At 35.6% G+C, this 26604-nt stretch overlaps 1 protein-coding gene across 1 annotated transcript; it reads left to right on the top strand.

Moving 5' to 3' along the window:
* The first annotated feature begins 1671 nt into the window (after nt 1-1671).
* Nucleotides 1672-23518, top strand: Clec1a (C-type lectin domain family 1 member A). Its single transcript, XM_046446455.2, has 6 exons — nt 1672-1916; nt 11222-11320; nt 14896-15072; nt 18990-19141; nt 21337-21455; nt 22493-23518. Exons 1-6 carry the CDS (start codon nt 1802-1804, stop codon nt 22641-22643), a joined length of 813 nt encoding a protein of 270 aa, XP_046302411.1. The 5' UTR covers nt 1672-1801; the 3' UTR covers nt 22644-23518.
* Nucleotides 23519-26604: the final 3086 nt, after the last annotated feature.

Here is a 26604-nt window from a genome sequence, read left to right as displayed (position 1 = left end):
GTCATACAGTCGATGTTCAAAAAGTATTTTTGTCATTGTTGAAAATATAAAAGAATTTAAGGGAAGGTAGTATAAATGTTGTGGTTTGTTTGTCAAAATTATCAAGAATCTACTTGACAACTGAAGCTCACAAAATAGTTCTAATGGCTGTTCGTTAGAACACTGATTAGAGGCATCTCCTACATGCATTTTTCTGGTCTGAACTTTTACAATATTTAGTATTCTAAATTTATTCCTATTTTGTTCTCATGCATCCTTCATTTACCTTGACCTCCACAATTCTTTCTGCTTTCTCTATTAATACCACCTCAGACATTCAGCTTAAGACAACTAGATAAATAATTTTTGATTTTCTACTTTTTAGAAGCTGCTAATCTATAACATGTCTCCTAAGTTTTTAAAAAAATTTAAGTAATCTGATGAACAGCATGCAGCTTGAAACACGTTAATTCACAACATACACTTCCTGATAGATCTCTTGTAGATACTCACTATCCCATCTCAAGCAATTCCCACACTTGATTATATAGTTAGCATGCTTGACTTGGCCCACTTGTCACCTAACATCAAGAAAAGCCTTGACAAAGTAATTTCATATAATGGAATATATTGTTTATATGATATTACATGTGTATATGACACACACATAACATGTAAGTTTGGATGGCATGACCTTCCACCTCTGCCACGTGCTCCTCCCCTCCAGCGAATGCCACCCTCACCTGACAATTGAGGCTGCCAGTGTCTTGATCTTGGAACTCCCAGCCTCAGAGCTCTGAGAAATAATTTTATTGCTTATAAATTACTCAGTCTCAGGTATTCTGTTGTTGCAGCACAAACAGGTTGAGTAGTAATATGATTTTACTGTGCTGGTTCAGAAAGAATTATTGGACATCATTGAAAACAATTTTTACATTTCCTAGCTCTGTTTAAGAAATATAGACACAAACTGTCAATTGGCTTCCCATAATCATATTGTGATTAGTAATAGTTCTATAAGTCCTGACTCCCCATCAAATGGGCAATTCTTCATGATGATAATGTGGCAAGTGTGCTATAAAATGTTGGATCAAGTCTATATACCATACAAAGAAAGATCATTGAGTTGACAACAGGAGAGCACTTTTAAAGGTAATTCTGCCACTAACCAGCTATGTGACTTTGAACAAATCACTTCACTTAGATGGGCTTCAATTTCCTTTTCTGTAAAATGAAAGAATAGAATGAATCAGATGCTCTCAAGAGGACTCTTCTGTGCTGAAACTCCATGTATATGATGCCTTACACTGTGCCCTTGGAGACAGGAAGAAGCTAGGTCCAGAGTCTCATCTCTTCCCACAAAGGCACAGAGAGTTAAACATTTAAATGACTCCATGAATGTATGATGGAGAGAAAAACTGGGAAACATGTGTCCTCCTGACTTTAGGGTCTGAAGAAAACACAGTACTATTGTTGTAAGGTCTCACCATCTTTACACTGCAGTTTCATAAGAAGTGCAAACAGATAAACAAAGGAGGTTTGAGAAGGGCAACCGTTTCAATAACTGTTCTGAGACTGTCCAAACAGAAAACACATGCTATTTCCCCTCAGCCTGACCAACTTGGCATTCAGAGTACAAGCTCATAGGGGAGGGGCTGGGCCTCTCCCGGCAGGAACTGGAGTCAGAGGCTTCCCCTGCTGCTTGCTGGGAGAGGACATTCGGAATGCCTTTCAGTGCCTGGCTTCCTGAGCTATCTCACAGTAGCCAGGCAGCTTGGGGCAATCTGACTGCATCTTCACCTTCAGCCCTGCAGGAATCTGGATGCAGGCCAAATACAGCAGCTCGAGAGACATGCTGGATGAGGATGGGGATACCACCATGAGCCTGTATTCTCAAGCCTCAACTATCACCCGGCAGCTAGAGCCCAGGCAAGCAGGTATTCTCGTCTCCTGGAGTTCAAGCAGACAGAGTTTGAAAAACGTATTTGATGAGGTACCTCTCTTAGGAATATACAAAGTGGAGGGAAGAGGAAATATTTTCAAGATTTGTAGTGCTAAGTAACTCTGCACTTTCCGGAACTGAACGTGCCACATATAAACAACTGAAAAAAAAACTTAGTCTCCACACAGGTGTTTTGTTTTCTGAAATCCTATTAGCACAGTGGTTTGCAGTTGAGGGGTTGTCAAATTTTCTGAGAAGGAATAGCATACAAAGGTCAAACTGTATGCATATTAAAGCAACATCCCCTCCCCTTTTTCTTCCAATGAAGACCAAATCAAGTGTTGCTTTTTCTTTTTTTATTTTTTACCATCTGTGATCTGATTTGGAAATTTAGATAAATGAAAACTAGTGTTGAACTCATGGCTTTAAAAGGAAGATTTCCAAATGAACCAATTAACCCTGGTATTTTGTAATAATAATTTTGCATTTTGAAGCTGCAAGATCTTGGGAAGAGTCATGACAACATCAGGTGTTTGGTTTTACTCTCTGTGAAATGAGGGATGATTAAAACAAATGCTTTCTGAGGCATCCCCTTAGCTCTAAATTCCATGATTTGATAATTTAAATAGTGGCCTCCGATTTCAATTACTCCAATCCCTATTTTCACTCAACTCTATTGATCTTAGAATATTATTTAGAAGGTTTATCAGAGTAAGAAAATATTTCATTTTAGTTGCATATGACTTCTATCTTATCATTTTATTTATAACCTTTCATCCTATGATACAGTAATACAAAATTTTCAGTTCCATTGATTTTCATAGTTCACGTACATTATTCCCTTGACTACTAAGCCATCTAAAGCAGAACTGACTTTATTCTAGAGAAGAGCTCACATGGTACTGTACATAGGACTAGGTTCTTGGTTCTACTGTGAGCTATGCCATTACCATTTTTGTGATCATGAACACAGTACTTAAGTGTTCTGAGCTTCAAGTTTATTTAAAAAACATCAATGATAGTAGATGGGTATTCAGTGCTTATGCTGTGTCTGGTATTGTTTTAAGTATTTTATGCATATAAGTTCATGTTAAATTTAACTAACATTAAACAGAAGTGGCAAAACCTTCCATAAAGTGGCCATGAATACTTAGAGGTAAATGATGTAAAGTACTTGATATATCACAGACACTTCAAAAATGTGAACTTCCTTTTGATATTTAATACTTTGAGAATCCCTAAAGTGTTCTGTTTAACATTTTAGTGTCAGTCTGCATCAGAGAGATCCTTATTTGATGCTTGTATCTTAACATGTCATTTCCCTTCTGACCATATGCAGGTTTTTCTCACATCTGTAAATCAGGTCAGAGCCTTTTTCACTGTTTTTTTTTTTTTTACTTTTCTCTTTAGTTTTTTCCCCCCTTCCCTACATTAAACCGTTACATTCACTTTCTATGCATAAATGACCCTCCACCTGAGTCCCACTGATAACGGCTTTTTGTTTTTCAACTAAACTATTCAGTAAGCTGTCAGGGAACATTGGGGGATTTCCAGTCTCCTTGACCTAAAGCTAAGTGGCAACAGGAGAGATGTGGTTTCTGTAGCCACAGGATGTGTGTAATAGGATACTAAATGCTTTTCTTCTACAAACGTTATGAAGAATCAGTTCTTAGGGCTTTGATTTTGAGCAGCTTGTGTTTAACAACATTTTTCACCTCTGATTGGAGCCAGAAACTCTTACAAGGATTAGTGATCAGCATAAGCAGGAACAGTGTGTACAAATAAGTTCTGTTAAGGTTGGAGGATGGAGAGAGGGGTGTAGCAAGATAAAACACAAATGCAGCATTTGGCAGTCTCTTTGTAAGAAATGGAAATCAGAACAGTTAGGAGCGGAGATTACAAAGAAATATCTTGGAGGCAAACATCTGGAAATAGTTACCTTAGCCTACATAAATGATATCTTGTTTTCATGTTCTTGTGATAATGCAAATATTTGGAAGAAAGTCACTATGAAAGTCTCTTAAGAAAATATATCTGATATAACTTTGTGTTAAAAACAATGGCAATGATAACTCTTGAAAAAAATTTTTTGGCAACATAGAATATTCAAAGTCAATATAATGCTGTGGCAAAATTGTGAATTGGCACATATATTTATTGTACAGATTTTTATTTTCTCATTAAAAATCATAAATCTCAATCATGTTTATGCTAAAAATACCAACAAAATAGAAAGTAAAAATGAAACCCCTCACACATTTTCCATAAACATATGTTTAGGGTACTGTTATATCAGGCAATTGCAAAGTACTGAGGATACAATGTCAAATGTGATATAATCCCAGCTTAGTCTAATACCATTCTCAGCTAAGCTACAATTATAATGGCATGCTGTGGTGGAAGCATGTACTGGGTACAAATGACTGTCTGATTTCTCTCTGATAGGGATAAAGGAGATCAGGAATGACTTGAGAGAGGGAGTGAGCATTGCATCAAGTTGACATTAGGATGTTCCACGTGATGAGGAATCAGGAGGGGGGGTTCAGGGTTGGGGACCCTACAGGAAAAGATACATGTAAAGTTGGAGGGGGAGACTGGTGAAAGGAAAGTCTGGTAAGTTAGGACTTTTAGGTCCTACTAAGGTGTTTAAATTCCATCAATTGTTAAAATGAGATCAATGAAGGATTTAAACAGAGATAAACATAAAATGTGCTCTTAGAAGTTCCTCTAGGCTAAAATGAAGAGGACGAACTGAAGGAATATAGAACTGGATAAGCTGACACCCAGTGTTTTCACTGGTCTGGGTAGATTAGAATCCTGAATTGAGGTAGTAGGGTAAGAAGGAGGAAGAGGAATCGGATATGAGAGATGTTGAGGAGAAAGAGCTTAAAGATTGGTGTTCAGTTGCATGTAAGAAGTCGACCTATAATTGCATCAACCGTAGGTTGGCTAAAGTCTGTCAGATATTCTATGGAGAGGGCCAGAAACTTTAGGAGGAACAGAAAAAGTAACAAATTCAGTCTGACTTTAAGGTAGTCTGGTTGGAGGCAAGATATGCCATTTGTGGTTGTCCAAAGACATTGGTATGTGAAGGATGTGGGCTTGTGGTAAGAATTCTGAGCTACACGTATATGTAGAAATTACCGGCATAGTAAATAAACAAACAAGTGCTTAAGCAATGAAGTAAAATAAATAGTACTTAAATTTATGGGAGTGAGTGAGATCACACAGGGAGGGAGGGAATGTAAAATGAAAAGACAGCAGAACAGAAGAATAGTGACAAGGAGAGGAGCTTGGGGAATAGCTACAACTGAAGGACAGGAAGAACAAGAGGATCCAATAGGAGCTTCTAGGACTAAGAAGTAGAGAGGGATGGAGTATGGAGCCGGGGGAGAGAGAGGCATCGAGGAAGGCAGGAAATAGTAAATTCAAAAGTAATGGGAAAGCCAAGGACACTGAGTAGTAATTGATGAATTATTATAGGAATGAGGGAAGGCTTTTTAAAATTACTTTTTAAGGTGCGAGAGATTCTAACTTAATCATAGATTGAAAAGAAGCATAGGAGACTAACTTCACATTAACATGTTGACGAGAGAGTGAAGTGACAGATGGACAAAGATTCTAGCTAAAAACTAAACGTTATCCTAGCAAAAACAGGAAAAAAAATTAAAATAACACTTAATATTAAATTCAATTCCGACTTTTTTCCTACTCATATTAATTACAATATTATTGCATTTTCCTCCAGCTTTTTACTTTTGTTTCCTTAACTACAGTATAAACCCCTCATGCAGCGGTGTGGCACGAATCACACCCCATTGATTCAACAAATCTTTGAAGCACATCCACTGAATACTAAACATTATGGTAGGCTCTGGAAAGGCCTTGGTTTTGAGGCACTTAGAAAAGTGGGAGGAATAATTGGAATCAATCATTCTAATACAATGTCATTTAGAGCTACTGAATGCATACCAGAGGCATAGAAGCCACATAGGAATGAATGTGTTACTGACTGTGTCTAGTTTTGCATCTTCTTAGATAAGTAGACAGGTGCTCTGAATCTGGAAGGCTCAGTCCAAGTTTTCTAAACAAAGCAAAATGTGGCACTTGGTCACTTTTCCCTAGCAAGGACCACAGTGCAAAGATCCACCAGCAGAGAGGCAGGCACTAGCCTGGTGTACATGCCAGAGATACAACCTTTAAGGAATAAAATTAAGAGGCAAGAGTTCAGAGGAAACGATGAGGTGCCAATTCTGTATTAAATTTTAGATAAGGATAATTTGGGGGAATCACAAAATCTTGTAATGTGGCTTTTTGCAAATTATTGAAATTCTCTTTGTTTTCCAGCTGTTAAGACCCTTTATAGTTCAGAGAAAGAGAACATTTTGTGTATTGTCTGCTTAATTTCTTGCAGGCCCTGGGCTTGGAGAAGTGTAAAGGTTTCTCTCTCTGTCACCTGATAAAGGGTAACTGGTCAAATATGACAACTCCCTTTATCCATAAAATTTCATATAATGACAAAGGAGTTTGTACTCAAAACTTGACCCTGACAACTGTAGCCTTTTATAGTATGGTTATAGTAAGAGGATACAGGAAAGGAGTGTTTTTTTTCTATATATATCTTATTATTCCTAGGGATGTTTATATCATTCCTTGGCCTGTCCACACCTCTTTCTAAACATGCCTCAGGAGACAGTGTAGGGATTCTCGTCCAAAAAATAAAACCACATTAAAGCCAAACCAAACTCATGCACCTCCTGGCTTATTTTTGTGAAAATCTCTCTCTTTATTTTAGGGTGGGAGTGGTCCCTAGAGAGAGGCTTCAGCATGATTAGGAACACTTGAGATAAAACTCAGGAACATTGGACTAACAGTTAGAAGAAAAACATTAGAGGGGAAAACAGCTTTGAAGGAAAAATGAAACGTTCAAGTTCATGGTCTTTCCATCATGGAAGCTTGGTTTCCTAGGACATGACCATGACTGGTGTAGAAATACCCCAAGGTAAGATTTCTCTGGGTCTTTAGATAAAACAGGGATGTATTATGAATATTGAGGAGGAAAGAAAGATTTCAAATGCAAAACTTGATCAGGTAAAGATGATTCCTTGGAAGGGATTTTTAAAAAACTGGTTCTTAGCAGAAGACATGTTATACTTTATTTTTCTATCCTAGAGGCAATTTCAGGAAGGATCATGTATTTGTTCTTTTCATGGATATATTATTAAATAATGCTCTAATATCTAAAGTCAAGGCTCTGACATTATTGTAAAGATTTAAGTTTACTCTTTTTGGTTCATTAGGCAGAAAATCAACACTTCCCTTGTCCATAATATTATCCAAGGGAAAGCATAAATAATTTGGTTGATTTTTATAGTTCTTCTCCTTTCCTTTTTTTTTAAATTTCTAGTTTTGTCCTGGGAAATATTATTCATAAAAAGGGATATAATTTTTAATTTTTATGACTTTGAGATATATATTCATAATAAGGTTTAGTAGGGGTATCCAGGCATATTATAGAGATACAGAATAGACATTCATTAATTCACTGAAATTATTTGAGCTATTTCAATTATTGGTCTAGTTGCCAGACTGCAATAGTGGCTATTTAAATTTTAATCTTTTCCAAGAAAGAGTTTACTTTAAAAAAAATGTTTACCTTTATTTTATTTATTTATATGGTGCTGAGGATCAAACCCAGTGCCCCATGCAGGTGAGGCAAGCGCTCTACCACAGAGCCATAACCCTAGCCCAAGAATTTACTTTCTAGTGGGGTAAGATAGATACAAAACAAAAGAAATAAATGAGTCATATATCTTTAAAGGTAATAAGAAATATGAAGGAAAAAAAAACATGAGGCACTTGGTACATCTGGAAGCTAGGAACATACATTTATTTTAGGGTGGGAGTGGTCCCCAGAGAGAGGCTTCAGCATGATTAGGAACACTTGAGATAAAATAAAATTTCTTGGACTATATTTAATTTAAAAATGTTTAGGGTTTTAGAGACATTTGGCCTAAGCTATGTTCTGCTTCTGATCTTGTTTTTTTTTTTTTTTTTTTTTTTCCCATTCTTTGAGCTGAAATTCTCTTAAAGTCAATGCCCTGAAGAAAGCATACTTTTCTAGGAAAATGTAGAATAAACCATATAGGTCAGCTGGTTGAAGGGCACCCAGAGGAAGTGCATCTTTTATATTTGTTCAGGACATAGAATCTCATGCAAGTCATTGTATAGAAACCTATAGGATTGGGACTTATATTTTGCTGACTCTGCCCTCTGCTGACAGAAATATTGCTAAAAAATAGCTTTTTGAAAATCAACCTGTCAAATTTAACTTTAGATAATACTCTCTTCTTCTGTATACTTACATAGTTTAGGGGCTATTTTTTCATTATTTCATTCTTTTTTTTAATCTAAACACCAAATATTTACTACCTTTATGGGATATATTCTAGTTTCAATATTGGAAATAATTAGTGAACAAGACAGATGAGATGGTTTTTTTTAATGGAATGCATATTTGGAGGAAAGGGAGACAGACAAAAACCAACCTGACATGAAAATGTTACCTAATATTTTATTAAACACACACACACACACACACACACACAACAAGGTGAGTACTGTACTAGAGATGGAGTCAGCCCCTTTTCTAGGGATGTGCCATTTACACTGAAAGCAGAGAAACAAGCAATAGGCTGCCAAGAATCAATCTGAGGAAGAACTAATGCAGTGGCAGAGGCTAGTGTAGCAGGAGGTACAAAGACAGGGGCAAGCTCATTCAGACCAAGAATAGAAGAGAAGGCTACCAGGAATAGAGCATTTGAGAAAGGGGAGAATGGTTTAGAAAAGAATAAAAGAACTAGGTAGGGTCTAGATGAAAAGACTGTATTGTAGGATTTTTGTTCCAAGTGCAATAAAACTATTAGAAGTTTTTAAGTCAGGAAATATTGTAATAAAATTGCCATTTTTTTTTTAAAGAGCAAACTGTAAAAAGTGATTTGCATTTTCAAAATATAATTCAAGCTATTTATGAAGAATACAAATATGAAGAGAGAATAAGATTCACGCTTTAAAATACAGCATGTTAGCAGTCAGAGAAATGCAAATCAAAACCACCCTAAGATACCATCTCATTCCAGTAAGATTGGCAGCCATTATGAAGTCAAACAACAACAAGTGCTGGCGAGGATGTGGGGAAAAGGGTACACTTGTACATTGCTGGTGGGACTGCAAATTGGTGCAGCCAATTTGGAAAGCAGTATGGAGATTTCTTGGAAAGCTGGGAATGGAACCACCATTTGACCCAGCTATTCCCCTTCTCGGTCTATTCCCTAAAGACCTAAAAAGAGCATGCTACAGGGACACTGCTACATCAATGTTCATAGCAGCACAATTCACAATAGCAAGACTGTGGAACCAACCTAGATGCCCTTCAATAGACGAATGGATAAAAAAAAAAAATGGCATTTATACACAATGGAATATTACTCTGCATTAAAAAATGACAAAATCATAGAATTTTCAGGGAAATGGATGGCATTAGAGCAGATTATGCTAAGTGAAGCTAGCCAATCCCTAAAAAACAAATGCCAAATGTCTTCTTTGATATAAGGAGAGTAACTAAGAACAGAGTAGGGACGAAGAGCATGAGAAGAAGATTAACATTAAACAGGGATGAGAGGTGGGAGGGAAAGGGAGAGAGAAGGGAAATTGCATGGAAATGGAAGGAGACCCTCAGGGTTATACAAAATTACATACAAGAGGAAGTGAGGGGAAAGGGAAAAAATAATACAAGGGTAGAAATGAATGACTGTACAGGGGGTAGAGAGAGAAGAGCGGAGGGGAGGGGAGGGGGGATAGTAGAGGATAGGAAAGGCAGCAGAATACAACAGACACTAGTATGGCAATATGTAAATCAATGGATGTGTAACTGATGTAATTCTGCAATCTGTATACGGGGTAAAAATGGGAGTTCATAACCCACTTGAATCAAAGTGTGAAATATGATATATCAAGAACTATGTAATGTTTTGAACAACCAACAATAAAAATTAAAAAAAATAAAAAAAATAAAATACAGCATGTCTTTTCTGTGATGTAAATATTTTCCTTCGTAGATTTTAAGAGATTAGTAATTGTATATCCTATTTCTAAACAGTCTTTACCACTTATCTTTCTCACTTTGGAAATAATATTTAGTGCAAATCTTTGTGCCTAGAATGTTTTATATAGAGGATCTTGTTAGATGGAAATGAATTTGTGTTTCTTTAGTCTTTCTGTTTTAGAACCTGAGTTGAATTCTCAATGAAGTAGAACTCAGAGATCACAAAAAGGTCAGAGTTTGAGGGTTTTCTTCTCCTTTTGTTTAATTTGACTCAGAATTCCAGATGCCAACTCCCTCTGAGTTGAAGTCCTCCCTGTTAGAGCTGTGATCATTCAGACCCACATAGATGACTTCACTAGGTGATAGGTCTACTCAGGACTTACATTGGCACTTCTGTAATTACAAGTCAAACTTCTAGAAATGGAAGCAGGGAATTTTCTCTTCTCCCCCTCCCCCTCTTCCTTTCTCTCCTCTTCCTCCTCTTCTTCCTCTCCCTCCTCCTCCTCCTCCTCCATTATTACTTACCTCCTGTAAAACTTGAGATAGTTCAGATCTGTCTTTGAGAAATTTGATAATTGTGTTTCTGTATACTCTATTTTAGAGGAAATATAAATGAAATGAATGAATAAAAAACATCCTTGCAAAAGAAGGACCAAGAAACCCCAAAGAAAAAGTGTAAAATGGTCATTTCTCATTACTGATATGTAATTTTTGCTTTTCAGAAGAAAGATACATGTGACATGTTGGGGGAGTCACATATTGCCGAAGTAAAATTAAATTAGTTTCATATGCACCTTGATGATGTTAAAAATTGTTCTTTAGTAGCTTCAGGTGTCTCAAACTCTGTTTCAGGCATTTTTTAGGAGAATTTTTCATCATTAAAATTTTGACAAGCAGGAGGTTATAAAAACAACCACATAAAGATAACAGTTGTATATACTGTGATTTGGAGCACAGTAGGACTTGGGGGAGGATAGGAAAGGGTGGTACTTGTGAACAACTCTAGCTGTGAAAAGTGAGGTTTAACTGAGCCTTGTGACCATGTTTCTGAGGACAAAGGGTAAGTTGTCTAGACCTGATGACCAGGTCCTGCATGGTTTTTCCTGTCCAGAACCACCTCCTCCTACTTGCTGGTTGCTGACTTAGATGGAAGAAGAGGAGAAGCTAAACCTTTCTTTCTCTTTTGTTCCCTACAGAGCAAAGGACTACCACTTCAGCTTGGCGCCCAGTGGCCCTCACACTACTGACTTTGTGCTTGGTGCTGCTCCTAGGCCTGGCAGCCCTGGGCTTTGTGTGTAAGTCTGGGCTCTGCCTTGGGGGAGGATCCTGGTTCCATGATCTCTCTAGGTGAAACACGGAACACTTGTTATGAATTTTTAAACTTTTAATTCTGGATCTTAGGGGGCAATTCAATGCTCCTTTTCTAATAGCAACCATTTAAAGATCAGTGGGGGAAGAAGTATTAAAATAGAACTATCATTTGCTAACTAGAATTAAACATTCTGTTTCAGTTCAGGATTTTGTATGCTTATATGTCAATATTTAAAACAATAACTTCATCTCTCTCCTGTTCCACAAGAGTGGGTTGGCAGTGGCTTTTGCTTTCAGTGTGTATGTCTCAGTGGGCTAGAGCAAAGGAAAGAGATTTTATTTATATTTATATTCTCAATACAAGGAAAATAGTTAAGGCCCTTAATCACTATATTTTCTATTAAGAAGACATTTTGCAAAAACTTGTGAAAAATCAAACACAGAAGAATGCATGTGTGAAAATCTTTACATTTAAATGAACAAGGACAAGTTCCTTAAAAAATAAAGTGGATAAATTTGCCTCATCAAGTTAAGATCCTGCAGTCATGTTCCCTGAACAGCTGAAGGTGATTCAAAGCAAAAGGTCATGAAAACAAGCAGATGTGTCAAAAAGTTGATTTTTATAGTAAAATTTAAAAAATTTGTTTATGATCTTAAATGTTTTTTATTTATATATGACAGCGAATGCATTACAATTCTTATTACACATATACAACACAACTTTTCATATCTCTGGCTGTATAAACAGTATATTCACACCAATTCATGTCTTCATACCTGTACTTGGGATAATAATGATCATCACTTTCCACCATCATTAATAACCCTATGACCCCTCCTTCCCCTCCAGCCCCTCTGCCCTATCTAGAGTTTGTCTATTCCTCCCATGCTCCCCCGCTCCCTATCCCACTATGAATCAGCCTCCTTATATCAAAGAAAACATTCATCATTTGGTTTTTTGGGATTGGCTAACTTCACTTAGCATTATATTCTCTAACTACATCTATTTACCTAAAATGCCATGATTTTATTCTCTTTTATTGCTCAATAATATTCCATTGTGTATATATGCCACATTTTTTTCATCCATTCAACTATTGAAGAGTATCTAGGTTGGTTCCATAGTTTAGCTATTGTGAATTGTGCTGCTTTAAACATTGATGTGGCTGTGTCCCTGTAGTATGCTGTTTTTAAGTCCTTTGGGTAGAGACCGAGAAGAGGAATAGCTGGGTCAAATGGTGGTTCTATTCCCAATTTTCCAAGAAATCTCCATACTGCTTTCCATATTGGCTGCACCAATTTACAGTCCCACCAGCAATAAGTGTACCTTTTTCCCCACATCCTCGCCAACACTTATTGTTGTTTGTATGCATAATAGCTGCCATTCTGACTAGAGTGAGATGAAATCCTGGAATGGTTTTAATTTGCATTTCTCTAATTGCTAGTGATGATGAACATTTTTTCATGTATTTGTTGATTGATTGTACATCATCTTCTGAGAACTGTCTTTTCAGAACCTTGGCCCATATTGATTGGGTTATTTGTGTTTTTTTGGTGTTTAGCTTTTTGAGTTCTTTATATACCCTAGAGATAGCACTCTATCTGATGTGTGAGGGGTAAAGATTTGCTCCCAAGATGCAGGCTCTGTATTCACCTCACAGACTGTTTCTTTTGCTGGTAAGAAACTTTTTAGTTTGAGTCCATCCCATTTATTGATTCTTGATTTTAATTCTTGCACCACAGGAGTCTTACTAAGGAAGCTGGGGCCTAAAAGTTCCACCAGAAAATTTCTAGAACTAGTAAATGAACTCAGCAAAGTAGCAGGTATAAAATCAACACCTATAAATCAAAGGCATTTTTGTATATCAATGACAAATCCTCAGAAGGGAAATGAGGAAAACTACCCCATTTTCAATAGTCTCAAAAAAAAAAAACACTTGGGAGTCAACTTAATGAAAGAGATGAAAGATCTTTATAATGAAAATTACAGAACCCTAAAGAAAGAAATCAAAGAAGACCTTAGAAGATGGAAAGATCTACCTTGCTCTTGGATAGGCAGAATTAATATTATCAAAATGACCATACTACCAAAAGCACTATACAGATTTAATGCAATTCCAATCAAAATACCAATGGCATTCCTTATAGAAATAGGAAAAGCAATCATGAAATTCATCTGGAAAAATAAGAGACCCAGAATAGCTAAAGCAATCCTTAGCAGGAAGAATGAAGCAGGTGGCATCACTATACCAGATCTTAAACTATACTACAGAGCAATGGTAACAAAAACAGCATGGTATTGGCACCACAGCAGACTGGTAGACCAATGGTACAGAACAGAGGACACAGAGACTAACCCACAAAACTACTGGTATCTTATATTAGACAAAGGTGTGAAGAACATGCATTGGAGAAAGATAGCCTATTCAACAAATGATGCTGGGAAAACTGGAAATCCACATGCAACAAAATAAAATTAAACCCCTATCTCTCACCATGCACAAAACTCAACTCAAAATGGATCAAGGACTTGGAATACAACAGAGACCCTGTTTCTATAGAAGAGAAAGTAGGCCCTAATCTCCATCATGTGGGATTAGGCCCCAGCTTCCCTAATAAGACTCCTGTGGTGCAAGAATTAAAATCAAGAATCGATAAATGGGATGGACTCAAACTAAAAAGTTTCTTATCAGCAAAAGAAACAATCTTTGAGGTGAATACAGAGCCTACATCTCAGGAGCAAATATTTACCTCTCACACATCTGATAGAGCACTAATCTCTAGGGTATATAAAGAACTCAAAAAGCTAAACACCAAAAAGACAAATAACCCAATCAATAAATGGGCCAGGGTTCTGAAGAGACACTTCTCAGAAGATGATGTACAATCAATCCGCACATATGTGATCTTAAATTTAAAAGTAAAAAAAAAAAATTCTTGTTTCTCCCTAAATCCAAAATTTGTATGATATAACTTTTAGTTTGCAATCACCATCACTCTTAGGAATATAAAGCAACTCTCATGATTCATAAGGGATTTCTCTATTTAGATTTAGAAAACCAAAGTTCAAACCTGCATTAAAATTTTATAGTTAAATTTTATTAGGGAAGTTTGTTGATCCCATTGATAATAATCATAAATCAATAAAAATATGGAAATGATAATTGACCATTTTAATAATCAGACAAACAAAAATATATGGAATATTGCCACTATTTAATGTAATGATCTATAGGTAAATGAATCGTGGTTTTAGATTGAGTAATCATTTGCATGAACAGAAACATATCTATTCAGTAGTAAAATAGTTTGAGAATTTACTTCTGAAGCTAGAAACTGTTATCATGACTCCACATTTTCAGAAAGACTTAGAGAAATTAATTTGTGCAGTATGATACAATTTGTTATGTATGTACTAGAGTCTCTACTTGGATATATGCAATGTGAGATCTCAGAACCTAAGATCTTAACTTATATACATGTTGCCTTCATCTTAAGTGGAAATTAGAAGTAAAATGAAGAAATGAACAGTCCAGTCTGACCTAGCCACTTGGGTTAGTTTTTCAGTTCTATCAGCTATCCAGTACTCAGCAAGACAGCATTTCTGAAAAGGAAGAAAGGTTGGCGAATCTCTCTCAACATCTGCAGTCTGTCCAAGCCCAGAAGAGGAAGCTTGCAGAAACCCTGCAGCATGTGGCTGAAAAACTCTGTCGTGAGCTTTATAACAAAAGTGGAGGTAAGCAGGTCTTTATCACTCTGCCCCCAGGATATTATCTGTCAATCTAAGTTGAATTTCTTATTAACATAACTGGGAACCAGTATTATTTAATTAGTTTTCTGGAAAACTTGATAAGGAGTTTGGATTGCAAGACCATGATAAGTTTAGGGGGTCATGCAGTCCATACATGTTTGTGTTACTGTGTATGAAAGAATTCTTTAAATGCAACACTTAAAACAATAACAAAGCAATTAGTTTGGAATAGCTAACGTAACATTACAAGTAAATAAAATGGAAATGTTTCAATTTACCTTGTCCCATAATTGAAAAATCATCCCTATTATAAGTCAATAAACTCATAATTTAAGAATCATAGAAGGATCAGATAAAGAAGGCAGATAACCTAAATCAAATCTGTTATTTTAATTCCATATGATTTGACTGATACCGAAAAAAATGTACATTTTAAGAAGTACCCTAGGAGACATCAATGTCAATGATAGGTGTACCACAGTTGTATAAATAAAAATAGTGTTGGAGAAGTCAGTGAGGGTGTGTGTGTGTGTGAGAGAGAGAGAGAGAGATGGGGGGGAGAGGGAGAGAGAGTGAGAGAGGGAGACTATTTCCTGTCCTATTTGTATTTCATTATCCATTTTATTCAAGTCAGTCCTCTCTTCTGGCTCTCTTTTTGTTTGAATTTTTAAATTTAATTTTTATTCTAATTTGTTATATATGACAGCAGAATGCATTACAATTTGTATTATACATGTAGAGCACAATTTTTCATATCTCTGGTTTTATACAAAGTATATTCACACCATTTGTGTCTTCATACAGGTACTTAGGGTAATGATGTCCATTTCATTCCACCATCTTTTCTATCCCCATGCCCCCTTCCTTCCTGTCCCACCCCTTTGCCCTAGCTAGAGTTTGTCTAATCCTCCCATATTCCCCCTCCCAAACCCACTATGAATCACCTTCCTTATATCAGAGAAAACATTCAGCAATTGGTTTTTTGGAATTGGCTAACTTCAATTGACATTATATTCTTTAACTCCATCCATTTATCTGCAAGTCCCATGATTTTATTCTCTTTTATTGATGAGTAATATTCCATTGTGTATATATAACACATTTTTTAATCCATTTATCTACTTCAGGGCATCTAGGTTGGTTCCACAATTTAGCTATTGTGAATTGTGTTGCTGTAAACATTGATGTGGCTGTGTCCCTGTAGTATGCCCTGACTTCCTTAATAAGACTCCTATAGTGCAAGAATTAAAATCAAGAATCAATAAATGGGATGGATTCAAACTAAAAAAGCTTCTTCTCAGCAAAAGAAACAATCAGTGAGGTAAAGATAGAGCCTACAGAATGGAAGCAAATTTTTACCACAAGTACATCAGATAGAGCACTAATCTCTAGGGTACATAAAGAACTCAAAAATCGAAACACCAAAAGAACAAATAACCTAGGATGTGGGGGAAAAGGCACACTCATACACTGCTGGTGGAACTGCAAACTGGTGCAGCCAATATAGAAAGCAGTATGGAGATTCCTTGGAAAACTGGGAATGGAATTACCATTTGACTCAGCTACCCACTCCTCGGTCTATATCTTCTGCTCTCTTTAACATATATACCTAAGAAGAAATATGTATTATCAATTCTTCAGTTTTTATTTATCTTTTGGGAACTCTAAAACAGGACAAAATCTCAGACTTCCAGACATACACTACTTCACACCCTAAGCAGACATCTTGATTATATAATCACCCAATAATATGAATAGGCATAAACAAATACTATGAATAGGCATACTTCCACTTCTCTAAATGATTTTTATTCACATGAATACTGATTTCACTGGTCATGTTATTCTTTCTTATTTTTCTAACAGCCCAGTGGGCATACTTCTCTTTGTTCGGTGCCCTATCTCAGCAAAAAGAGAATCCAGGTTTCTCTATAATTTTTATCTAGCTATATTAAAAAAAATAAAAAGAAAAGCTAGGCAAATAAACCACATTTAGTTTAAATATAAAATTGACATCCCAAAGTTAGGAACTAGGAAAAATGCTGTCTTGAGAGTTGAATATATGAAAAATAAAGTTTGGGTCTGAACCACCTATATAAACTTGCATTCCTGGGTGAAAGTCCTAGGAAAAATAAAGGAGAAACAGAAATAAAAAGGACTATAAGGAAAAAAATTGATAAGACTATGTTTGATGATATATTTTTAGGTTTTTATAAAACTGAATGTCCTTCCTAAGAATATTAGCCTTGGTAATATTTACATTCTTGCTTCACTGATCATGAACAATGTTAAATTTTTATCACTTTATTTCACACACACACACATAATTTATAGATGAGGAGAGTTCACAGAAATCACACATGTTCATCTTAGGAATCCAATGGTGTTTGTAATTTCCCTAGTCATACAGCCATGAATAAAATAGTTGAAAACAATCCATGTTCAGTACAGACATTAATTTCTCTCTCAAAATGTGCATTTCTCCTTAAATATATTTTCTTTCTTTCTATCTATCTATCTACCTATCTAGTGTGTGTGTATATATACATATACACACCATATACATGGCGTGCATGTGTGTGTTTGTATGTATACATGCGCGTTATGTATGTGCAAGTCCAGGGAAAATTAATTACTTCTGACTCGTTCTATTTTTCTAATTTTTTAATGTAATATTAAATAAAATATTAAAGTAGGTAAAGTTATATTGGTAAAGAGGTATCTATTGCTATCACTTCAGCTGCCTAGTATTTTTATTCACATAAGGCACTATATTTGAGTCTTTCTCCTTTCCATCTAATTGTATCTTGCTTTTTTCCTATACACTCATTGAAATTACACTTTCTATCAATTCTCATAGAAATATGGAACTTTACTTGTACAGAGAAAATCACTCACCATATGTGAAGATTAAAGGTATGCAAGAAATCTTATAACTGGAAAGGGGAGTAAGATATTAATATACTGTATCAACTGTATATCAACTGTATCAGTTACAGTTTATATCTACTGAAGCTAGAGCAGACATTACAATGAGCCAATATTCTCCTTCGTGTGGAGCTCAGATGCAGCTTCCTAATCTTTTCCTACAGAGTGCTCCAAGCAGGCATTACCAATCTAAATTGTCACAGTGACAGTCATGATTAGACTTGAAGCTAACATCCATTCAGCCTGTTGCATGTATAAGCTACTGTGCTAAGGAAACTATATTTTCCTATTTACACTTTACCACATTCCTTTTAGGGCCTGTGACTCTCAGGGCCTAACTCTTAAATGTACCGTCAGTACCTACTGTTCCATCTAAGAACATTCAACTTGTGTACGTACTTCTTTGGCATGGATGCCAATCTTAATTTTTGATACATGGAAATTTACCTTTCTAACTTCAAGGCTTGTCTCAGCATTTTTTCCCCTAAAATTTTATTTGTGTTTACAGTAAGAGCCCATCTCACATTGGTATACATTGTATTTTTTAAAAACCCCTTTGTCATAAGAATATGATTTTGAGAAAGAAAATTATGATCCTTTGTTTATTGAATATAATGCATTGTGCATTTCTGAACATATGAGCAGCTTCATGAATTGATTTTACTCTCCATGTGCTACTTTGCATAGCCAAGACACAAGGAAGTTTCCATCTAGACAAGGAAGTTTTCATTACTAGATTCTACACTCCATTAAGAGTGCCTATTTTAATTTCCACTGTATAATCAGCACCAATTATAATTCCTGGCATATTGTGGCCACTCAATACAGATTTGTATTTATCATTGCCTGGGAAATTTAAATATATGAGAGAAGGGAAATCAATTCTTATTTGGGACATAAACACTCTATAATTTCATGAGAAGAAATATAGCAAACATGAGTAGAAAACTTACAAATATTTTTCTTCTCTCAAGGACACAAGTGCAACCCATGCCCAGAAAAATGGAAGTGGCATGGGGACCAATGCTACCAATTCTATAAAGAGAGTAAAAGTTGGCAGGGCTGTGAATATTTCTGCACTGGTGAGAATGCCACCATGCTGAAGATAAACACACAAGAAGTGCTGGTAAGGCCCTGGATCTTTTCAATGTTTGAAGAATTCTTAAGAAGAGGCCTTGAAAGAGCTGGCCAAGAAAATTCAGAGGAGTGAATGATATTGACTCACAAATGTTCCCACTTATTCTGATCAAGGACTCTGTCTTATTCCTATTGCTTTGCATGATTCCCTCAACTACATAAAAAGGAGCTCCATTCTTCATAAATGCTTACTCCACAGAAACCACCCCTCAGCCAGGGAATAGATGGAGAATGCCTTAATTTTTTTTAACCTCTTTTAGTTTGGGTAAGAAGAGAAGAGTGTTTACACAATATCAGAAAGATGAAAATACCACTGACTGTACTTGATTTATGAGTGGCAAATATTTAATTAAATCATTACTATGATCCACAAATGTATATCTTGCTTTCCAGAACATTGGTCAACACAAATATGAAAATCACCCTACAAATTGACACATTTTGAATAAGTGCACTTTTAAAATGATGTAATTATTCCCCTCCCCCACTTCTTTCCACATTCATTATTGCTTTTGGATTGAACTCGTTCATCAATGTGATCATGTGATAACTTGTTTATCTTTCTCTATAATTGAGCAGTGGTCTTGATGCAGAGCAGATTGTCAACATATGGCTTTTTAATTAAATGTCCAGCTTTATATACAAAGTTTTAACATCCTTCCAGTCACATATTAATTTCTGTCCACTTCCTGAAATCTGTATGAATGAACCTTTGTAATACCTTTATTTAATATCTTTTACCCTCTATGGCTCCATTTATGCATAGAGGAAGGCAATTTCTTTCTTTCTGTGTTTTTTTTTTGGGGGGGTGGGTGGTAACTAGGAATTGAATGTACCCAGAGGCACTTAACCCCTAAGCCACACCCCCAGCCCTTTTTATTTTTTTGAGACAGGGTATCCCTAAGTTGCCTAGGGCCTCACTAAATTGCTGAGACTTTGAACTTGTGATCCTCCTGCCTCAGCCTCCTGAACCACTCGCTGGGATTATAGGTGTGTGCCTCTGCATCCGGCCCAATTTCTTTTACTAACATAATATGTCCTGGCAAAAACATTTTCTTATTAAATTTGTTTGCTTTACCTCCAGCCCATACTGAAGACTCAGTTATATAATTAAACTGTACTATATGGAATGTTAGGAAATTTTGCTATGAAAGTTACAAAGTTATTTTCTTTTATGCACTTTATAAATTTGTATATGTTTAAATCGCTTACACATGATTTATTTTCAGAAGTTTTAATTTAAAGTGATACCATTTAATTTGGAGAAAATATGTTCAAATACAGTTCTTTTCACCTGACTACTGTGTGACCATCACTTTGCAATAGTTTCCCTGATATTTCCTATGATCTCTTGTTGAACCAGCATGTACCACTAATTATCTGAGGCATTGAGAGTAGAACAATTGCTAAAACTAAGTATTTATCCCTAAAGAGTTTATAATATGTTGGAAAGGAAAGACATAAATGGATGATCATAATAATTATACTATATATAATAATAATAATTATATATAATTCCCATGTTAAATATATATGAATATAGAGTGAGAGTAGATGAAAGAAAGTAAATAACTTTTTGAAATTTCAATATACATATTAGAAATATGGACATACACATGACTGTGTGTGTGTATGTAAAATTTAAAATTTCTTTGTCCCCTATAGTTTGAAACATAGGTCATCCTTCCAAGTCCATTTTTCACTTCTTTGTGCATTGAAGTATATTCACATTTATTTTCTCATACCCAGTTATTTTTTTCCCAGATGTTTATAAAGGTTTCTTTTCCATTCCTGAACTTTTCCTTTTAAAATTTTCCATTTCCCATAGTCATTCCATATCTCTTTGTAAATCTTCTTCCCACTATGTTATATCACTCTTGATGTTTCATTTTGTGTCTTAAAAACAATGGATTATGTATAAATTTTGACTGATAAAATGTTTGGTTTCAAAATATCAATATATAAAATTGCAAACTTCAACTAAAGCAAAACAAGTTCTTTAACCTGGATGAATTTCTAATGGATCTCATGACAGATACTTTTATCTCCTAATCACACCCTCATCTATGTGAGGTAGGAATTCTTTGTTGATCTCCCATGAACAGTGTTGGCTGCCCCCACACTTATTTGAAAATAAATTACAACTTCTTTAAAGCTAAAGATTTTCTTGTATGTCTTTCACAGGAGTTTGCCATGCCTCAAAGCTACTCTGAGTTTTTCTACTCTTATTGGATAGGGCTCTCCCGCAACAGCAGTGGCAAAGCCTGGCTGTGGATGGATGGAGCACCTTACTCCTTTGAACTGTAAGATTTCAGAACATATTACAGGGAAGGCATCTAACAGAAAGAGTGATGGAGTTAGCAGTTTGGTTCAACAAACATCAATCAAACATTTGTTTTCTACTGGATGCTGTGTTCACAAGATGTCCAAAGATGTGTAGAATATAATTGCTTGCTTTTGAATGGCTTATAAAACAGGGAGACACATCTATAGTGCTAGTAAAATATCAGGGGACAGTTCCTGGGCTGTTTTCAACACTGGGTATCTAGGAGTAACTGTGAATTAGATAATTAGAATGTGAGAGAAAGAAATAGAAAATCTTTTATGTGTGTGTATGCTGAAGTCCAGGAGTCCAGGTTGTAAAAGTGGGTGTGTAAGGCCACAACTTGTCATACCTAGAAAAAAGGACAAAACCTAAGATTTCTTTTCTTTTTCCTCTCTCTCTCTCTCTCTCTCTCTCTCTCTCTCTCTCTCTCTCTCTCTCGTCTTAGTATAGTGAAATAGGGAGCACATCTTTAAAAAAATATGCTCACTTAGAGTAGACTTGCTGACAATATAAACAGACCATTATAAACACCAGCTTTATTTATAATGAGAAACATTTAGAAAGAAGAATGCATGAAAGTATTTGAATAGGAAAATGCAACCCTTATACCAAAATATATTACACTTAAAGCTATATCTGCTTTTCTTCCCTAAAGCTTCTCTAAAGCATTTATTCTCTCAGGAGACAGAATTGATTAATATGATCATTTGTATTTTACAGTTAAGCAAATGTATTAAAGAGACAGTAAATAAGTTTTTAAGTAGCAATAGAATCATATGATAAATTCAAATTAGAAACAGTTTTTGTTGTTCTGGGTTTCCTGCTGCATTGAAGAACAATAATCAAATTGATGGTCTGAAAATAAAGAAATAGGTGACCCCATCTTCTCAGTGAACTCATTCTGGGTGTATATTCTATAATTTTATCACCAGAGGAAGACTTTTAGGGACTTTATGGATACTTAATATCTTACTTGAAAAATAAACTGATTAACTCTTTCTTTCTTTTTTTAAGGTTTGAGATCATAATAGATGTTAGCAGCCTAAGAAGTAGGGACTGTGTGACCATCCTCAATGGAAAGGCTTTCTCAAAGGACTGTAGAGAGCTGAGACGATGTGCATGTCAGAGGATGGCAGCAAGAGTGGAGCCCGAAAATCTTCACTAGCCCACTTGAACCAGCAGATGAAGGGGACTGACCGTTCTGCTTCAGCTACCAACAAAAGAACTGAGCCAAGGGAGGCCAATGCAAGGCATATTTGAGACACTGGGAAATGGAAAATAATCAGGAAAGGCAAAATCTTCAACTGGTACTATCAGGATTCCCATTTTTCTTGTTTGGGATCACTAGCATTTCTGAATTTGGGGGTCATGCACATATTTACCAGTCACAAGAAGTCTTCATCTGTAGACCACCAACCAGTCCCAGAAACCCTTACAGTTTTTATCCACTTTCTTGACTTAGAAATAACCTTCTGGTTTTCTTCCTTCTCAACATCCAACATCATCTCCCTATTTCTATGTCTTCCTCATATGTAGAGAAGGGACACACTCACTAAAAGAGAGGAATTAAATGGAAGTCACATCCTTTGCTCCAGAGGCAGGTGGTCCAGGGGAAATTAACAGACCTTCCCATTCTGTGCTTCTAAGTGCATGACTAATTCTTTTTGTTCCTCTTCAGTTTACACTTTTCCTTTCCCAGTCTGTCAATCAAGACTGCATCTGAAACAGCTGAAACAACTCCTTTTATGAGAATCTTAACTTCTTATAAACATACCTCTGCATACCCATTAATACTCCAATAGTTGTTTCTTTTTCCTAAGAATTTCTCAAATCCCCTTTACATAGAATCACTGCCCTTGATACCCGCTTCAGAGAGATTGAAGATCAGTAAGAAAAAGAAAAAGAAAAAGAAAAAGAAAACAACCTCTCTTATGTGCACCAGAAATAATTTGGTATCAGTTCTTATTTTCTCCCATTTGATCCATTTTTATACCATTCAGGTACTGAAGAGTTAATAATAATAAATATAAATAATGTAAAGTGTGTGTGATTTTAGAATGGATTTGTGATTTGGGGAAAAATTAAGCATGAAAATTCTTTTCAGAGTATGATAATAATCATTGTTTTGATTGTGCCTTACTGAGAGTTTATGAGGACTCTGCGAATTGCTTATGTGATTATTTATGGAAAAATCCAAGCCTTTGAAATACATATTATCTTCAAGGAGAAGGTTTTAATATTTTCCTAAAATGAGATATTGAAGCAAAATTATGACATCAACACGACTGGTGAGTAAACTGCTTTGCAATAGACCACATGATTTCCAGTCAGGTCATGGAAAGTGAAAGAGACTGACAAACTACAGAGCTGAATTTTAGACTGGATAAGGTCTTTCTCAAGGTGGCTGTTATGCACAACCATAACAGGGATCTCTGTGAATAAAACTGTCATGACTACTGACTTTATTGGTTATAGATTCATCAGTTTTAGGGGTTTAATATTAGAAAGGATCATCCACGAAAGATTATAAATCTTCATTTTTCAACAGTGAAAACCAGGGTGCTTTGCTTTTATCTTCAGTAAACATGTATTTCATGGGGAAATTACATTCAGTTAGCAATCATGTGATGAAAAAAACTCTTGCAGTGTTCCTTTTTGTAAGACTGTATTTGGTAAGATTGTTACTTTATCTGTACTACTTGCAGATTCTTCCTTGAGGACTCTTCTTTTAATTTTCTTCTGGTTAGCTAGCTAGGAAATGTCTTCAGTGCTGCACAAATTTTGTGTTGATATCCTGTGTCATACAGAGAGAACTGCATTTGTGGTTAGAAAATGAGAGTTTTAGACTTATTATTCTGAATTATCTTATGGGCCAATCATTTTACTTCATGGAGCTGATTTCATTAAGTTTAAAGCAGAAATATTTATAAGTTCCTCATGATGCTACTGTTTGTCAAAATAAGGTAACTGCGAAATTAATTTCACAACCTAAATTGTAATATAAAATGGAAAGAAAATTTATAAAATATTTAAAAAGATTTAGTGATTCATTTTAAGCATAAGAGAGCACAAACATGCATAAACAACTTTATTTGGTGAACTAAATTCATAAACAAAAAGTAGAGATAACTACTTTGAGGATATTATCAAATATTTTATATGATAAGTGCAATGTTCAATGAAAGTGGCTAATATAATATGTATATAAGAAGAAATGAGGGGCTAAGGTTGTAGCTCAGTGGTAGAGCATTTCCCTAGCATGTGTGAGGCCCTGAGTTCAATCCTCAGCACCACATAAAGATATAGAAATAAAATACAGGTATTGTGTCCATCTACAACTACCAAAAAAAATTAAAAAAAGAAATGAGAATTAGGTGTGTTGTTAAGCAACCATTATTTAAACCTTACAGCTGCAAAGAAAATCCAGTTAAAATGAAAAAGTCAAATAAATTTATGGACTAAATTATAAAGTAGGGATATAATACTCATTTAAGTATTGACTCCTGGCATTCTGTGCTCAGGGAGGAATGATAATGTCTCTTTAACTGCCATTCTTTTGAAGAGTCTAGCTGCCTGAAGAGTGAAAGGTGACCAGTGTCTTCACTACCAATATTGGACCTAAAGGAGAGGTCTTTGTAGATAGTGAGGAGGAAAAAGAGAATTCTTTAGACATACTTTCTTTCCCTGAACTATTCTTCTTCATCTTTGCCCTCAATCCCCTGGTCTAACAAAAAACACAATATTGATTGCATTATGAATGAATATTTCAGAACAAAAACATTTTGGCACAATGTTTTCTCCACACACTTAAATTTTTTTTTAAGAGTAGCACATAATCACAAGATGAATTTGAAAATATGATTTGCAGAGAACAACTTTCAGTTGATAGTCAGATTGGGACCTCATCTTAATTGGTTTTTCAGCATAAGATGTTTTTCCTTCTAGGTTGTGAGTATGTAATTCTGAAGAAATTGCAGGAAAAGTCAAACAAGAACACAGCCTTTCCTGGTAGAGCTGAGTTCCCCAGGGTACACAATGAGCTATTCCTTTTCCTGAGGATATTGAACCAGTACTTAGAACTTATCAACAGGAAACAGGTCAGGAGCCCTGGAATAGCAGGAAGTTCAAGAAGGATGATGGGCAGATTTTATTTGGGGGATCCAAGAAGACTGTGAACCAAGCACAAGGGTTTAGCAGGTTGTCTCAGGAGCAGTCTTAAAATTCAGGAGTTACTTTCTCTGTAGAGAGATTCTTGTGGTTTCCAAAAGGTGCAAAAAGCAGAAAAATCTTACTTAAATGGTATATGACTTTTGTACAAGGCTCGTTTTATTAAGAGATTTTTTCAGACTCTAGGCGCACCTATTTATTATTCTACTAATTATTTCAATGTGTTTTTAAAAATATATTTAGTACACTTTATTAATACCTCGTGACAAAGCCTGTTCACATTTGTAGGACAGATATTTTTTCTTTTCCTTTAAAAAAAAAAAAAAAACTCCATGAGATGAATCAGTGACCCAATTCATCACTGGTGAACTAGGATATAAAACTGGTTATCTCCATGCTAACATCTTTAAAAAGCCTTGGTATCCTGGGCAAAAAGCAACCTGCAGGGAAAACTTTTCCACATCGCCATCTGTGTGGAAGCAGAGTTGCTACTGAGGAGACTTTTAGGAGTGTACGTCAACTGCAGTGTAGATAAAATTCTAACTTGTAAATACAGCATCATATACTAGCTGGATAACATCAGCTGGAGGATGTTTGCCTTTTGTTTCACTGTGCTTTTTCTAAGGAGAATTGTAAATGCTTCCTATCCTTTCTCTAAACGTAGCTCTGTGACAATACTTTGAAGATTCTTTAAGACAAACAGTCTTTACCACTGAAAATCGCTATTGTTTCTCCTTTATTCCAGGTTATTATATTTAGCGGCCAGCTGCCAGTTGTGATAACCAAACACAGGAGAAAACTTATATGGTTTTGGGGCATCAGCAGAAAACTAGAGAAAATTCCTTTTGTTGATACTTCTACCATTAAGCTCCAGGTCAAAGGTAAATAAAACAAACAAAAAACAAAACCAAAAAATGAGGACATGTTCTTCCCATTCTTCCAAGGCTTTCCCCATTGTA

Source organism: Marmota monax, unplaced genomic scaffold, assembly GCF_021218885.2.
Source record: "Marmota monax isolate L192 unplaced genomic scaffold, Marmota_monax_Labrador192_F-V1.1 WCK01_AAM20220418_F8-fsc00314, whole genome shotgun sequence".
NCBI lineage: Eukaryota > Metazoa > Chordata > Mammalia > Rodentia > Sciuridae > Marmota > Marmota monax.
This window is presented reverse-complemented; position numbering and strand designations above follow the sequence as displayed.